Source organism: Neomonachus schauinslandi, chromosome 16 (assembly GCF_002201575.2).
Source record: "Neomonachus schauinslandi chromosome 16, ASM220157v2, whole genome shotgun sequence".
In the NCBI taxonomy this organism is placed as follows: domain Eukaryota; kingdom Metazoa; phylum Chordata; class Mammalia; order Carnivora; family Phocidae; genus Neomonachus; species Neomonachus schauinslandi.
This window is the reverse complement of record NC_058418.1, coordinates 41,780,805-41,796,822: the sequence shown is the minus strand read 5'-3', so window position 1 is coordinate 41,796,822 and position 16,018 is coordinate 41,780,805. Positions and strand designations below refer to the sequence as shown.

The 16,018-nt window shown below is 58.2% G+C and overlaps 1 protein-coding gene across 1 annotated transcript; it reads left to right on the top strand.

Moving 5' to 3' along the window:
* The first annotated feature begins 927 nt into the window (after positions 1-927).
* SMPD3 (sphingomyelin phosphodiesterase 3) lies at positions 928-15,203 on the top strand. The gene is made up of 7 exons (XM_021703384.1): positions 928-2,312; positions 7,239-7,314; positions 7,445-7,600; positions 9,119-9,208; positions 9,512-9,575; positions 11,747-11,909; positions 12,187-15,203. The coding sequence occupies exons 1-7, from the start codon at positions 1,002-1,004 to the stop codon at positions 12,286-12,288; spliced, it is 1,962 nt and encodes a 653-aa protein (XP_021559059.1). The 5' UTR covers positions 928-1,001; the 3' UTR covers positions 12,289-15,203.
* Positions 15,204-16,018: the final 815 nt, after the last annotated feature.

Sequence of the window (16,018 nt, the reverse complement as noted above, 5' to 3'; positions counted from 1 at the left end):
TGGGGGGGTGGGGGGACTCATTCCTCCAGCTGTGGGCCTCAGCTGGGCCCCGGGGCTGCACCACAGGCTTAGGGGAGAAGCTTGGGCCAGATCCTCACAGCCCCAGGATGCTTCTCCAAAAGTCACAGGGACCAACATTCCGGAAGTTGGTAAGGCCCGGGCAGTGCCAGGATGCTGGCTGGTCAGGGATTTCTGGTGGGAGTCAGCTGGGGTGGGAGTGCAAGGGTGGGCTGATGCTGCAGGATCAGCACAGTGAGAGCCCGGTTGTGGGTAGGGCGCTCCTGTAAGGGGTCCTCCTGCCAGCCACACTGCCCTGCACCCTAGGACTCTTTGACCCCGTTTCTCTGCTGTTTGCTCCCTCTCTGTTCTGACCTGAAGGACACTCAGTGACAAGCGGGTATGTTTGAGGCTGCTCTGAATCAGGGCACCCCTTGCCCGTTCCAGGCACACCCCTGGCTCCTGATGAGCTGTTGGCTGCTCCAGGCCAGTGTCAGGCCCAGGCATCCTCCAGGATCCCCAGCCTGCCTCCCAAATGCCCACAAAGCTAGGACCCTCCAAAATCCGGGGTCCGTTTTTGAGCAGTTAGGTTACAAGATCAAGATGGACAGCTAGACGTGGTCACGTCACCAAGCTGTTTACTTCAAGAAAACCAAACACACACAGGCAAACAGAATACTCCTGCTTCTGATGGAGGAAGCAGGAACAGGGTGAGGGAGAGAGTGGCCTCAGCATCCAACCAGCTCCCCTAAGGATGAGTAAAGCCCCCTTATCTTCTGTCTTACAGGTTCCCCTGCAGGCCCCAGTGGCCCAGTATGGCCCCCTGAGGTGAACCATGACTGGCTGGCCAACACTCACCACTGACCGCCTGGAGACGCAGCTCACCAGGAGGTGACCCCTCCTGCACCTGCTCCCCGCCCCCCCCGCCCACCCCTCGCAGGAAAGTGCCCGCGCTGCCACGGACACCATGTAGTAGGGCCGGCCGCGGCGCCCAGTGAGCTGCGATGGTTTTGTACACGGCCCCCTTTCCCAATAGCTGTCTGTCCGCCCTGCACGCCGTGTCCTGGGCTCTCCTCTTCCCGTGCTACTGGCTGGCGGACCGGCTCGTGGCCTCCTTCATCCCCACCACCTACGAGAAGCGCCAGCGGGCGGACGACCCGTGCTACCTCCAGCTGCTCTGCACCGTGCTCTTCACGCCCATCTACCTGGCCCTCCTGGTTGCCTCGCTGCCCTTCGCCTTTGTTGGGTTCCTCCTCTGGTCCCCACTGCAGTCCGCCCGCCGACCCTACATCTACTCCCGGCTGGAGGACAAGGGCCCGGCCGGTGGGGCGGCCCTACTCAGTGAATGGAAGGGTACGGGTCCTGGCAAAAGCTTCTGCTTCGCCACTGCCAACCTCTGCCTCCTCCCTGACTCACTGGCCAGGCTCAACAATGTTTTCAACACCCAAGCGCGGGCCAAAGAGATCGGGCAGAGAATCCGCAACGGCGCCAGTCGGCCCCAGATCAAAATCTACATTGATTCGCCCACCAATACCTCCATCAGCGCGGCCAGCTTCAGCAGCCTGGTGTCACCACAGGGCAGCGATGGCGTGGCCCGGGCCGTCCCTGGGAGCATTAAGAGGACGGCCTCTGTGGAATACAAGGGTGACGAGGCTGCCAACGGCCCGGCCTCTGGGGAGCCGGCCGAGGGCAGTAGCCTGGAGGACGCCTGCATCGTGCGCATCGGAGGCGGAGGCGAGGAGGGGGGCCGGCCCCCCGAAGCCGATGACGCCGCCACTGGGGGCCAAGCCAGGAATGGGGCTGGTGGAGCCCCACAGGGCCAAACGCCCAACCACAGTCAACGGGACGGGGACTCGGGGAGCCTGGGCAGCCCCTCGGCCTCCAGGGAGTCCCTGGTGAAGGTGCGGGCCGCGGCAGACAGCGGCAGCAGCGGGGAGCCGGGCGCCACCAACAGCAAGCTCCCCTACAAGGCCTCCGGGGTGAAGAAGGCGGCCGCGCGCAAGAGGCGGCACCCGGACGAGGCCTTTGACCACGAGGTGTCCGCTTTCTTCCCCGCCAACCTGGACTTCCTGTGTCTGCAGGAGGTGTTTGACAAGCGGGCAGCCGCCAAGTTGAAAGACCAGCTGCACGGCTACTTTGAGTACATTCTGTACGACGTCGGGGTCTACGGCTGCCAAGGCTGCTGCAGCTTCAAGTGTCTCAACAGCGGCCTCTTCTTTGCCAGCCGCTACCCCATCATGGACGTGGCCTATCACTGTTACCCCAACGGGCGGCGCTCCGACGGCCTGGCCTCCAAAGGAGCGCTGTTTCTCAAGGTAGGAGGCCATGGCCCTGCCCTGGGGCACAGGTCAGCCTGTGGTAGAGCCACAGGGCGGAGGTGGGGGTGGGGCTGCAGCCAGGAGGTCCTTCCACTCTGGGAGGACTGGGGGCAGGCGAGGCCTTTCATGGAGCTGAACCGGTGGGCACCCAGCTCGGGGACAAGGGCCGAGCGTCCAGGCTCAGACAGGCCTGGCCGGGTGCTCTCGGGCAAGTTCCTCAGATCTCTGAGCCATTATCTCCTCATTTGTAAAGTGGGGGCAGCCTGGTGCCCACTCATAGGGCGGGGAATGAGCTCGAGGCCTGGGGGGTCCTTGCGGTGCCGGCGGTGAGGGTGGCAGTGATAAAGGGAGGAGGAGGAGGCAGGGGGCCCCTGTCCACGAAGGGGCCAACGCCCACTCGCTTAGGCCTGCAGCCTCACTGGCCGGATGTGCCCTCCCTCCCGGCGGTCACGCAGCTGCCGTGCCAGGCACTCTGCCCACCAGCCCAAGGCTTCGCTCCCGTAGCCACTAATTAAAGGGAATCATAATTATTTCTGCTAATTTGGATGCAATTGCAGGAGTTTTTAGACCGTGGTAATTTGGTCATTACCCGTTATCTTCTACTGAGCCTGACAATGCACCGAGTGTTGACTTTTTGTTCCCTACGCAAAAGCCACTCTCAGCGTTTCCAGAGTTTGGGGAAGCAACGTTTGGCCAGTTGATGCAGGACCCAGACCCCACTCCAGAGTGCTCAGTGGTTCCTGTGTGGCTTTGCAGGCCCAGAGTTGGGGATCCTTGACTCTCCTCTCACAGTCTGAGATGCTGAAACTGAGTGAACTCCTCTTACCTCCCCATTTTGGCATATGGTTCATCAATGTTCTGTTCCTTGGATATATTTTTGTCTCAGCAGCTGGAGTGACTTTCTGGGGGAAGGAGGGGATGTGTTGTCAAGCTCAGGAGAAGAGTGTACCCTCTCCCTCCCACCCACTCTACCACAGATGGTTCAGAGGCTGGGGACCCCCTTGGCCCTACCCCCAGCCCATACCCTCATCTCCCTCCTTGGTCTGGCACCGCAACCACCATGCCCACCAGGGTCACAACAGTCTCTTGGGACGGTCTCTCTGCTGCGGACATTCTTCTCACCTCTCTGGCCATTCCTTCCAGGCCCCTGGTCCCCTGCCCAGCCTTTAACTGCTGATGCTCCCTCTGCTCCTTAGCCTAAAACTGCTCTGCAGATATGCTTAATCTGGTCCACACCAACAAGTTTCCTGTGTTGGCCAACATTTTTTTTTTTAAAGATTTTATTTGTTTGACAGAGAGAGACACAGCGAGAGAGGAAACACAAGCAGGGGGAGTGCAAGAGGGAGAAGCAGGCTTCCCGCCGAGCAGGGAGCCCGATGCGGAGCTCGATCCCAGGACCCTGGGATCATGATCTGAGCCGAAGGCAGACGGTTAACGACTGAGCCACCCAGGCACCCCTGTGTTGGCCAACATTTAAAAATCAAGATATTCCACATAAAATCCTGTCTGCAACTTCCCTCCCACCTCGCAGATCTGACAGCACCTGGCGGGCCTCCTGCCTCCTGCCCAGCTCTCAGCCCTACCTGAGGGTTGGCAGCCCCCACAGCAGGGCGACCCAACCCCACATGGGTAGGCCTCTTCATTTCCATGTAGTCACCATGCCAGCCCCACGCACCCACCTGGGGAAGTCGCTGCCCAGACTCCACGTGCACACCTGCTTGAGGGCTCTCGAGTTTGTCCCAGCTCCCATCTCTTCCCCCGGGCCCCCAGGTCTGTGTCCGGCTGCCTCCTGGACACAGTTCCCTTTCACTGATCATCTGCCCATCTCCATCAGCCAGTTTCCACCATGCCCACCTTGACTCCTCCCTGTGCCCTGAGCCTCTGCATCCAGGCTCCTCATTTCACTTTCCAAATACGTCTGGGTCCACCCCCCCCAGCCCCAGCTGCACTATCATGGCCCAGGCCGTTATTCCTCCACATCTGCCTGTGTTTGGGGCTGTCCTTCCCCTCCCAACCCCATCCCCTCCCCGCCCAGGTCTGACTCCTGTTGCCCTCTTCCTGCTGCCTCAGGGAAAAGCCCAGTCTTCAGCTGGGCCCCTCCACCTGCCCTGGGCTCTGCTCCGGCACCCCACTCACCTGGGGGGCCTCCATACCCAGCCCCCCTTATCCTGGCCCCGCCCTGGCTTGGCCACACTCCCTCTGTGGAGCTTCCACAGCACAGCCAGCACAAGCCAGCTTTCCCTCTGTGGGACCCTCAGCCCTGGTCCCCAGCCATCTTGCTGTCTGTCTCTCCAGTCAGACAGAAATGAGAATGGGCCATTTGAGCCCCATGCACAGCAGACCCAGTTCATCTGTTGGTGAGAGCGGGCCTGTTTCTCCTGCCTGGAGGAGTGAAATAAATGAGGATTTGGGAGACAGGCCAGGGGCCAGGCCCCTGGCTGCAGGTGGAGGTCAGTGCTCCCTTCATCTGCATCCCCCCTCCCCCTGTGACGCATCTATGCCTGAGAAAAAGGCGCTTTCCTGCTACTGTGCACCCTGAGGAGGAAGGGACTGGAATCGCTCCTGCTCACGTCCCTGATTTCGGGCCCCTTCTCTGTGAACAGTCTCTGCCCACCAGGACTAAGAGGCACAGCCTCTCGGTGTGATTGTTTGTTTTTGCAAGAGAAACACAAACCTCTGCCACTCCCCAGGACTCGAGCCAGAGCAGAATCAATCAGTCCAAACACGTAAGGAAGCGGATCCTGGCAGCTCACGGGGCTCACGGGGCTGACAGCATTGACAGAGAGCAGGGAAGTCACGGGAGGGGCCAAGCTGCGCCCAGGGACAGGCAGCGGGGGGCCTTGCTGCTGTGTCTTCCCTCCCTCCCGGGCTGTTCTCCTGGGTAGGGGTAGGGCTGAGTGGTACCTCCACTGTCCCTGCCCCAGTATTAGCACAGGCAGGTAACACCAAGTGCCCAATGAGTGAGGGGCTGACACACGAAGACCGTCGAATGGGTGAAAAGCCTGCCAAGTCACCAGGAGTTGAGAAAGCAGCAGAGAGTAGGGTGAGAAGTTGGGCTTGCGGCAGCAAATATCTGATGTGAACCGGCCTCAGCCAACAGAGCCTCGTGACCCCAAGCCAATTCTAGTATAACCTGTATAACCCTCCGACCTGTTGTAAGGCTCTAGCAAGGCAGTGTCCATGAAACACCAAGCACTAGTGCTCAGTTTATTATTATTCAGGGGGAACAGAAGCACTGCCCCAGGAATATATGGGGCAAGAGCGCCACCGTGTGGCCTTCGGGGGCACTGATTTTTAAAACCGTGTTGTGTTTTTGCAACAGAGCACATCAATGGTATGTGATTTCCCGAGACATTGCAGGAATGGCGGTACTGAAAGGCCGAGGTTTGGGTCTGGATTGTGGGCAAGAAGTGAATGGTGAACATGGGACTTTATAAGCAGCCCCAAACCAGGCTGTACTGCCCATTTTCAAGTCACCAGATGTTCATCTCTCTGGGTGCTGGGAAAGGAGATATGTACATCCATCCAGACTGGGAAAGGAGATGAAGAGCTATAGAAAGCTAAGAACGCTTAATGATGTGAAGACCCAGATGGAGGAGAATAATGCCTACCTGACTTTGGCAGCAACAAGAAAGAGGGAAGCCTCCCAAGGCTGTCAGAGGAGGGCCCGTGATGTGGCAGCGGTGGCAAGTCCAGGCCACTCTTAGCTGGGGGATGGGCAGGGTTATGTTCAGCAGATATATGTCCCCCAGCCACGAACTGGCCTCTACAGTCACCTTCCCTGGATGGTTCCTAGGGTCCAGGATCTCTTCAGAGAAAACCCATTCTGGAACAGATTAAAGAAGTTCGGGGAAGACTGCTCAGGTTCAGGTGGGAGGAAAGCCCAGCAAGAAAAGAGACCTCTGGGGAAAGGCATCCACAGATGATCCAAAGGAGCATGCCTGGCGGGGGAGGGGCAATGTCCCCCTCTGGCCTCCAGCAGCTGGGCCGTGGCCAGAGGGCCTGGGAGAGCGGCTGGCTGGGCAGCATCACTTACCTCCACGACCACAGCCCCGACAATGGCTCAGGCCTGCAGCACGGTCACCACGGACGGCTGTTTCGGGTTGTCTGTGATGTGACCCCAGCCTGTGGAGAGAGCCCACCAGGATCATTTGCACTTGGGCAGGGAGTCTCAGAGGAGCCCCCAGACCCATTCTACCCCCTGGGGACTCTTAGTGAGCAGGAGGCAAAGGCTGAGGTCTGGGGGGAGTGCAGCATGAAGGCCTGCAGAGGCTGCTGTGGAGGAAGGAGGACTGGGCTCTGGACAGAGGCCAGGGGGCACCTGAGGTCAGCCCATGACACAGGTGCCATGGAGACACAGGCCACAGCTGTCATCCCAGATCAGGGAACCAACAGGAACCACTGCCAAAAAGCAGATGAAGTGGCTTCTCCTGAAGCCACAGGGGCAGAGGCTGGGGAGACAGGGTCATTTCCGTGCTGTGAAGGGTGTCAGGCTCTGTGGCTCGGCTGCTCCCAGAGGGGAGTCTGACTTCGACTTCGGAGGGACGGGCTGCAGGGTGGGATCAGGTCTAGGCTGTGACTAAGGGAAGGGGGAAAGAGCCATCACGGGAGTGGACAAGGAACTGAGGGGCTGGCACATGAGGGTCATCCACGTGGACACTCCGGGCACCAGGACAGGGAAGAAATGAGTGGGGATTTCTGCATTTTTCCTCCTATAAAGCCTTGCATGAATTACTAGTGGCGCTTACCATGCCAGAGATTGGTATTTCTTGATACATCTACCTCCCACACTGGACCAGAAGCTCCTAGAAGCATGACATGTGCTATTCCTACCTGAGCCCAAGTCAAGCTAGGAGCTGACAGAGATGGGCTTGTACTCAGAGCAATGATGACTTCATCAATACCTCACCTCCTCCCCAACAGGTGCAGGTGGGAAGCACACCTCAGGACCAAAGAATTGTTGGGTACATCTCCTGCACGCACCTGCATGCCCTGCCAGGTAGGGTCTGGTGGCCCGGGCCTTCCAGGGGGTGGGCAGTCCACCCCGCCGCAGGCTGGGGCCGGCGCCGGGGCCTGACTGGGGTCTGACTGCAGCTCTGCCATCTGATCTCTCTGGTTCTGCCCCACAGAGGACAGTGCCATCCGGTGTGAGCAGCTGGACCTGCTTCAGGACTGGCTGGCTGATTTCCGAAAATCTACCTCCTCGTCCAGCACAGCCAACCCCGAGGAGCTGGTGGCATTTGATGTCATCTGCGGAGATTTTAACTTTGACAACTGCTCCTCAGGTGAGGCGGTGGTCCTGCCCAGTCGGGTCGGCTGCTGGGGCGGGCATGGGCTCCAGGCATGGCTGGAAAGGCTTGGGTTCTGCAGCTTGAAGAACTTCCTGCTCCTCGTGAGCATGTGGGTGAGATATTAGCAAGACTAGGATTTCTCTGCCCCCTAGAAATCCTAAAATGAGAAGAGCCCACGCTCTGCCTAGAAAGCTCAGAGGCCTCCTTACTGGAGACAAAGAGATGCCCTAAAAATGAACCTCTGACAAAGAAGCCTCGGGGCCTCTGAAACTCAGACTATGCGCGAGTCAGCTAACACTACCCACCAAGTCCTCAGTCATCTCTTGCTTTGCACCAGGCACAATTCTAACGCTGTTTCATTTAAATCTCAGAACAATCCTGAGAGTGAGCACGGTGCTAATCTGCAGGGGTGAAGAGGAAGCAGAAACCCAGACAGGCCCAGTCACTAGTCCAAGGTCACAGAGCCAGGACATGGTTGAACTGGGATTTGAACCCTGGCAATTATGCCTTTAACCATTAGGCTAAAAGACTAAAAATTGATCATGGGCAAACTTTTAAATAATTGACTTAACTAACCTGGTGATCACGCTGATCTCAAGGACCTCCTGGGAGTTTGGGCAGCTCTGAGCTTCCCTTGGCCCAAGGAGCTGATGGGAGGAACCCCCACTCCCACCCCCACCCCACCCCACCCCATCCACTGGCTCCTGGGCTCCTTCCACAGCAGCCGAAGCCCCAGGAGAAACCAAAGATGCGTGAGTGACATGGGGTCTGTGAGCTCAGGCTTAGCCCTCAGTGAAAGCAGGACACCTAAAGGTCCCACCTGGAGCACAGGGTGGTGCCCTCACCTGGTGGCAGCTGTTTCTGACGGTTCCTGACCTGGAAATCAACCCCTGACCATAGTGGCAACTCCAGGGTGGGTGGGGGAACAGTGTCTGCCATGGAACACACAGCCCCTGGCCGCAGCCCACGGTGCCCTTGAAGTCACATGCCTGGGACCAGCGCCAAATGCTGGGTGCTCCTGGGATCTTCCTGAGTCAGGGTGGGAACGTGGCACACAAAGGAAGAGGCTGCCGGAGAGTTCCACCCAGTCGGGCCCCACTTGGTGCCTGTCCTTCCTCCCAGGGGGTGTCTGGCTCCATGAGTTGGCCGAACAAACTGGAATCCAGGGCAGGTCACCTCTCCCTCTGAGCCTTGTAGGGTCACTCCTCACTCAGCCTGGGCACCCAGGGCTGTGAAGGCAGGAGCACCCAGAGGGAGCCCAAGGGGACAGCGACCACTGTCCTCAGAAGGATAGCTCAACCCAGGGTTGGGGAGGGGGGTGCTTTCTCAAGGACACAGAAAACCAGTGACAAATGAACCGTGGTTCATCTGGGACCACAGGGCCCCCCAGAGGCAGTTAGCCGAGGGACTCGGTGGCATCTGGTCAGCGTGACTGACTAGAAGCAGAGGCAGGCAGCCCTGAGGACAGACACCCTGCGCCCCACAGCAGCCCCCCTCTCCCTGCTTGCACAGATGACAAGCTGGAGCAGCAGCACTCCCTGTTTACACACTACAAGGACCCCTGCCGCCTGGGGCCTGGAGAGGAAAAGTCCTGGGCCATCGGTGAGCTGGGGCTGGGGGCAGAGGGTTGAGGGTGGGGGCATCAAGGGGAGCCGGGGGAGGGGAGGGGCACCACCAAGGCCTGAGCCCTCCATGCCAAGGCCTGACACTACACCAAGGCTGGGCTCCCCGTAGGCTTCCCAGGGAGACTTCAGGCCGGCCCCCAAGACCGCACTGCAAGGGGCAGGGGCAGTCAGCTGCCCAGGCCTGAAGCCTCACTCAGACCTCCCGCCCCAGGGAGGCGGCCCTCCTAGAAGGCTGGCTGGGCCCTGCCCACAGTGACCACTCTCGCCTCCTCGTTCCCAGGTACCCTGCTGGACACAGACAACCTCTACGACGAGGAAGTGTGCACCCCTGACAATCTGCAAAAGTAAGCAGCCAGCGGCCATGCCGCCAAGGTCAGGCAGGGGAGGGTGGCTCTCGGGGCTGGGATGAGCACTGAGCCCCGACTCTGGTGTGGGGAGCTGGGTTGTGCTGGGCAGAGCAGAGAACACAGTTCCATGAGAAAGAAGCCTGTGAGGACCTCAGGGACTGAAGCTGGGGTGGGTGGAAACTGGGCCACCCTCACGCCCCAGGGGGCTGGTCCGCCCATGGAGAAGCCTCCCACCAGGATGAGGGGCTCAAGGTGGCATTTCCTACATCAGCACCAGAGTCCGGGCTCACTTTGGAAGAGGTCAGCCTGCCCTGAGCCCCATCCTGTTGAGGCACTTCCAGGAACAGGAAAGGGCCCAGAAACCCCCAGGGCGAGGCCAGGGCTGCCGAGATCCCTGTGGAAGGGCTATGGGGATGGCCTGTGTTGCAGGGACCCTGGCAGCTGGTAGCCACAAATTAGGCAAATTAAAATACGAGTGGAGCTAACACAGACCAGTGTTTTCGAAGTAGAGACAGTTCCATCCCAGCCGAACTTCATACTTGAATCTGATGAGACTTCCATAAAGGGCACATTTGAGAGGCCAGCACCAGAACCAATTTATAACTCACAGCCTGAGACTGCACAGAGTCATGGCAGTGGCTCCTCACAGCTAATTTGAGCCAATTAATTAGATTATAGACTAAATTTGAAACATCATCCTATGCCGAGAAAATTATCTTTTTATGAGATGATGATTAAAAAATGACTACCAGTAACTCTTAGATCATTGATGCTGGAATTAATTATCAAAGGCAAAGGACAGTAATGGATTAATATTTCTGAGATGTAATGATGTTCTGCATGTCATTAGTGTATTTATCTCAGGGCTGATAAAGACCTTGTAGGAACCCATGTTTGCTGGCTGTTCGCGTCCAGGCGCCCCTTCCATGGGTCCGGGCATGAGCCAGCCTGGCGGGTCTGTGCGGTGTCTGTCAGCGCCTGCCCTCTGCAAGTCTCCCGTGAAGGTTCTTCACCGCGGGTGCTCAGGCTCCAGAGGAAACCTGGCAGGAAGGGAACAGCAGACAGGAAGTCAAAAGACCTGGATTCAGGGTGTTAACACCCCACCTGAGCGCCTTGCACACCGTGTAGAATCTTGACCCACACTTAAGCACCTACATAGTTTCCTTCCTCCGAGGAATGGGATGGCAGACACATCCTATGTTTTTTGTTTTTTTCCAAGTTTTACTTAATTTAAGTCACCTCTACACCCAATGTGGGGCCTGAACTCACAACCTCAAGATCAAGAGTCACATGCTTTTCCTACAGGCGCCCCCCCCCCCCCACCATGTTGTTCCTTTCTCAGCATGCCTGGTCCCCGAAGTGTCTTGGGGCCCACGGTGTTCATCCTCATGTCAGAGGAGAGCACAGGAGTTGGGGGCCATAGCCGCTCAGAGCTAGATGGACCCAGGAGTCTAGTACTAGGATAGGGCATGGGTGCCCTCCTGCCTCGCCCAGCCCCCTGGTGACCTGAAACAACAGTCCCAGGAGGTCTGAGGACTTTGAGAAGTCCCTGAGGTTCCTTGCAAAGACCCTTTCCCCAAACAGGCCCCCCAGTGGCTCCGAGCAAAGCCCTGTTGTGCACCTCTGTCCCTGACTCGGCCCCAGGTTCTGGGCAATGCTGTGTCCAAACTTCAGCCACAGCTAAGTCCAAAGTGGACATGGGACATTCCTAGACAGACTCTGGAGTGGCACGGCTCAGCCAGGAATTCACAGGCTCACACTGAGTTTCCCTCCACCCCAGGCCATTTTTGGCTCCACAGGGAAGACAGATCTTACACTGGGTTTGGTCTGACCTGCTTGTCTCTCACTTGGGGTTGAGAACGTGGCTCCAGGGCACTGGGTGGCTCAGTTGGTTAGGCAACTGCCTTTGGCTCAGGTCATGATCCTGGAGTCCTGCCAGGATGAGTCCCGCCAGGATGAGTCCGACATCGGGCTCCCTGCTCAGCAGGGAGTCTGCTTTTCCCTCTGGCCCTCCCCCTTCTCATGCTCTCTCTCTCTCTCAAATAAATGAAATCTTAAAAAAAACAAAAACAAAAACAGAGAACGTGGCTCCACACTCAGGATCTGGGGCCTGGGGAAGGGGGCAAGGGGCTCACCTTGCTTCCTGTTCCTTCCTGTGTGTCGAGCAGGGTCTTGGAGAGCGAGGAAGGCCGCAGGGAGTACCTGGCCTTCCCCACCAGCAAGAGCCCCGGGGTGGGCCAGAAGGGACGCAAGGACCTGCTCAAGGGCAACGGCAGGCGCATCGACTACATGCTGTATGCGGAGGAGGGGCTGTGCCCGGACTGGAAGGCCGTGAGTCTGGGGTGGACTGGGCAGTCAGGCTACGCCTGTAGATAGGGGACCCTTGCCCTGCACCCCTCAACAGCATGGAGCTCGCCTCTGAAAACGAGATCGGTCAGTGCCAGAGACCCTGGGGCCCATGTGATGCTCCCACCCCTCTGTCTCCAGGAAGCTGCTGCCCAGCTCCAGCTGCACCCCCTCCCCCCATCCCACGGCCCCACCCCTGCTCTCCAGGCCCTTCCTTTGCAGGATATCCTCTGGATCTAATAGGGATGCTTCTCCCCAACAGGAGGTGGAAGAATTCAGTTTTATCACCCAGTTGTCTGGCCTGACTGACCACCTTCCAGTGGCCATGCGGCTGATGGTGTCTGCAGGAGAGGAGGAGGCATAGACCAACCACGTCATTCCGAGCAGTGGGGCCTCTGCCAGCCCTTTGAGCCGCAGCACCTCTCTGGCCATTTCCCCTCCAGCGAGTGCCCCTGGTGCTGGGGGAGGAGGGCAGGGACCCGGGGGGAGCCTCGGTCAGTCCCGGGTGAGCTGGAGCCAGCGCTGTCCTGCACCTCTGGGCACTCACCGTGGACGGAGGAGTCAGGCCGGCCTTGGGAGCCGCAGCTGCCCGACAGTGCCATTCTTTCAAAACGTGATTTTCTACAAATCTACAGCACAACCTAGTTTGTAACCCGGGGGTTAGTATGAGAACCGGGTTTCTGTACTCTTTATATCTCTTCTCAAGCTTCGTCCAGGGTTCATTATTTTTGTCTGCTGCCACGTTGTCTCGCATGCCTGCACCCTCGCATGCACGCTGCCCGCATGTCACGTGCCATGCCGTACCCACACAGACCCCTCGCTCGGGCCTCACCCAAGGCCAAACTCCAAACACGATCAGAACCAGCCAAAGAAGCATTCCTGGGCACAGGGCCGCCAGTTCCCGCCTCCAGCCCAGACGGCTAGCAAGCAGGGACCTTGAGGGCTGTGTCCAGTTACCAGCAAGGCCGGGCTCTTCCCAGGGTCTTGCATTCAAGGGCGATTACATTTTAAAAAGAAAAACAGAAAAAGTTAAGAAAACTACCCTTCATTTTAGAGGGTCTGCAAACCATGAGGGAGAGCGCTGCTCGGGCTCCCCTCTCCCAGCCAAACAGGGCCCCAGAAGCTCCCCCAAGAGACTTCAAAGTGGGCAGAGGGAATCTGAGGAGAGAGCATCACCTTTTCACAGGAAGAAGGGGAGCTCATGGTATCAATGGGCCAGGGGGACTTCAGGTTTTCCAAATGATAGATTTATAGCTTCTCTTCTGTCAATACCAACACATCCTCTTCTTTCTGCCTGATCCCATTTCCCTTCTGGACACCTCTCTGGTTTGGGACCAAGCTTTCCCTGGCTGAGCTCAGGAACTGCCTGCCTGCCTCTGGGTGAGGCTGCAGCTCTGTCATCCCAGGCCCAACCTGAAAGGCGACCCAGGGGCCCTGGATGAAGAGGCAGGAAGCCAAGGTGCAGACCGGCCTGTCCCCTCACCCTCACCAGTGTGGAGGCTGGGGGTGAAGGCCGGGGGCCACCGCTTGCCTGGGGCAGCGAGTGGTACTGGTTGGCATCCAGGCCCGTAGATACCCACTCTGCCACCATGTGACCAGGGCCAGCCCTGGGTACTGGGCAGGACATGGCAGAGCCCAGGTGAGGTCTGCAGCTCCCCTCTCCATGGCAGCACTGCCTCTGCCTACCTGCCTTTTTAAACACACCCGGGGATGCTCCCCATAGTCACGCGAGGGAGGCTGGTGTCTGTTTCCCAGTGCAAGGACCCGCCAACTCGGAGGACTGTTCTTGACAACCCCCACTGGTCTCCCCTCCTCGAAGCACCCTGACCTTGTGCCCACCTGGCTCAGAGCCAGCTCTGCCCAGCGAGGCTGGGGAGTGCACCAGGACCCTTCGAATACTAGAAGCCTCCTGGTGCCGGCTCGCTGACGCTGTGCCTTGTCACCCACCTGAGCTGCAAGAAGGACCAAGACGGGGGCCAAGCAGCCAGCCAGAGGTGGGCCCTGTGCTGGAGGAGGACACTCTTGAGAACCATACACACGGGGGCACTGGTTTGTTCAGGGCAGTGTCTGGGCTGACGGCTTCGCTGCCAGGAGCATTCCCTGACCAAGCCCCCAGCCCCACCCTGAGTCCGGAGCCAGGAGGGGCTGCTCAACCCCGAGTGCACAGTCCCACCTGGGCTCTCTGCTGTGCCTCTCCTCCGAGGGCCTGGCCTCCAGGGCCCTGGCTAGGCTCCGTGGGGTCAGAGGGCCCCCCACTCCCAGGAGCAGCCAGGAATCTCTGCTCACATAGGCAGGGCCCAACTGAACACACTCGATGCCTGGATGGAGGGACTGAGCCAAGGCCTCCAGGCTTCGAGTCAGCCGTGTCCAGGAGAACAGGAGAGACAAAGGCCAGGGTTCCTGAAGCAGAGAAACGCCAGTCCAGCCTCCATCCCTCCGAGGAGCCACCTCCCTCCCAGGGCAGCTCTCCGGGAGCTGCGGCACAGGGGGCACATGCTTCTCTCCCTACTCACAGGGCGGCCTTAGGCAAGTCATACCTCCCTGTGCCTCGGTCATTTCCTGTCCTAACAAGGTCGCCTCTGCCCAGCCTGGCCCTGGCATCTGGAGCCGGGCCAGCCTGCATCCCATCTCCCCTCACCCTATCCTCTGGCGCAGCCTGAGCACTGAGGCCACCACTGCCCAACCACACGTTTCATCAAGGCTGTGGACTCCTAGGACCATGCACAAGCCAGACTTTTCCATTTTGATTTTTTTAAAAAAGAAAACACTATCAGGATCTCAGATTCTGTGGCAACTAGGCCTAGGAGGGGTGGACACAGGGGTCATCCAAATCCCCACCCAAGGCCCCACGCTTGCCCCAGGCCCAGCCTCCTCCACAGAAGCCAGGAGGCAGGGGTCAGCTTCGGAAGGAAACAGTCATTTCCATTTGTCCAAACCACCTTGAGTTTTAAGTATGAATATTAACCTTGATGCTTTTTAACTATTGTATTAACTTGCTGAGATTTAGAAATACTGTTTTAAAAAAGAAAAAAAAAAACAATTTTTTAATTTCTGTATTTTTTTCTGTATTGTATCCTCATGGGACATTAGGGGTTTTATATGGTAAGCACACCTAAGGTTTTGGTAAAAATATTATCAAATATATATCCAGACGATTCTTCCCTAGAAGAAAAACAATCTTTACACCTGATAAAATATTTTGAAAAGAGAGGTGTTTTTTCCCTTTATTGGTGCTGAACGGAAGGATGGATAATAAGAAAATAAAACTGTGAGGCTCAAGGCTGGTGTTCTCTTATTTGAGCGACAAGCTGGGGCCAGGCTGTGGGGGGCCGGCCTTTCCTGCCCTCCCCCCAGCAGCACGGGAACAGGATAAATCTGCCCTGAACCGCCAGAAAACCAGGCCACCTGGGTTCCTACTATCTCCTTGTTCCCTCTGCAAGTGGGAATAAAGAACGAAGGGCACCTTGAGTGAGGAGAAGCCAGGCTGGGACCACCTCAGGACTCCCTGGCCTTCCCCAGCAAAGCAAGTGCCAGGCTGGAGTGGCTACACTGTATCCATCTGCCCCAGGCCTCGGAGGTGGCGGGAGGTCCTTCTGCTAGAATGGGGGCACACAGGAAAAGGCTTTACCTCCTGGCTCCTCCTCCTGATGGCTGGTTTCCGGGTCTGCATCTCAGGAAATGCTTTGAGACCACCTCTTCCCTATCCTCTGAGCAGCAGCCTGATGTCCAGGTGTCAAGTCTCAGTCACCTGCTGATGCTGCATACAGAGGCCAGACGCTTATGGATATGCCTGGATAATGTCACCCAACACATGAGAAGGACGGCCCTGCCAGGGTCTTTCAGGCCCATGGCCTAGCCACAAGTCAGCATCCCAGCCTAGATCTAGAAACCCCTCCCAGCTGAGAGCACACAACCTGCCCGGCCCAGCCCACTCCCAGCACAGCACAGGGACACTGCCACGTGAGAGCTTTCTGAGCACTTTGGAACCACGGCGGGGGCGGTGGGGGGGGGGGGCTTCCCTGGCCCGTCCTCGGCTTCAAATTCAGTCAGCAGCTCAGGCTGCCCATCACACCCAAATCAAGGAACTGGCGGGC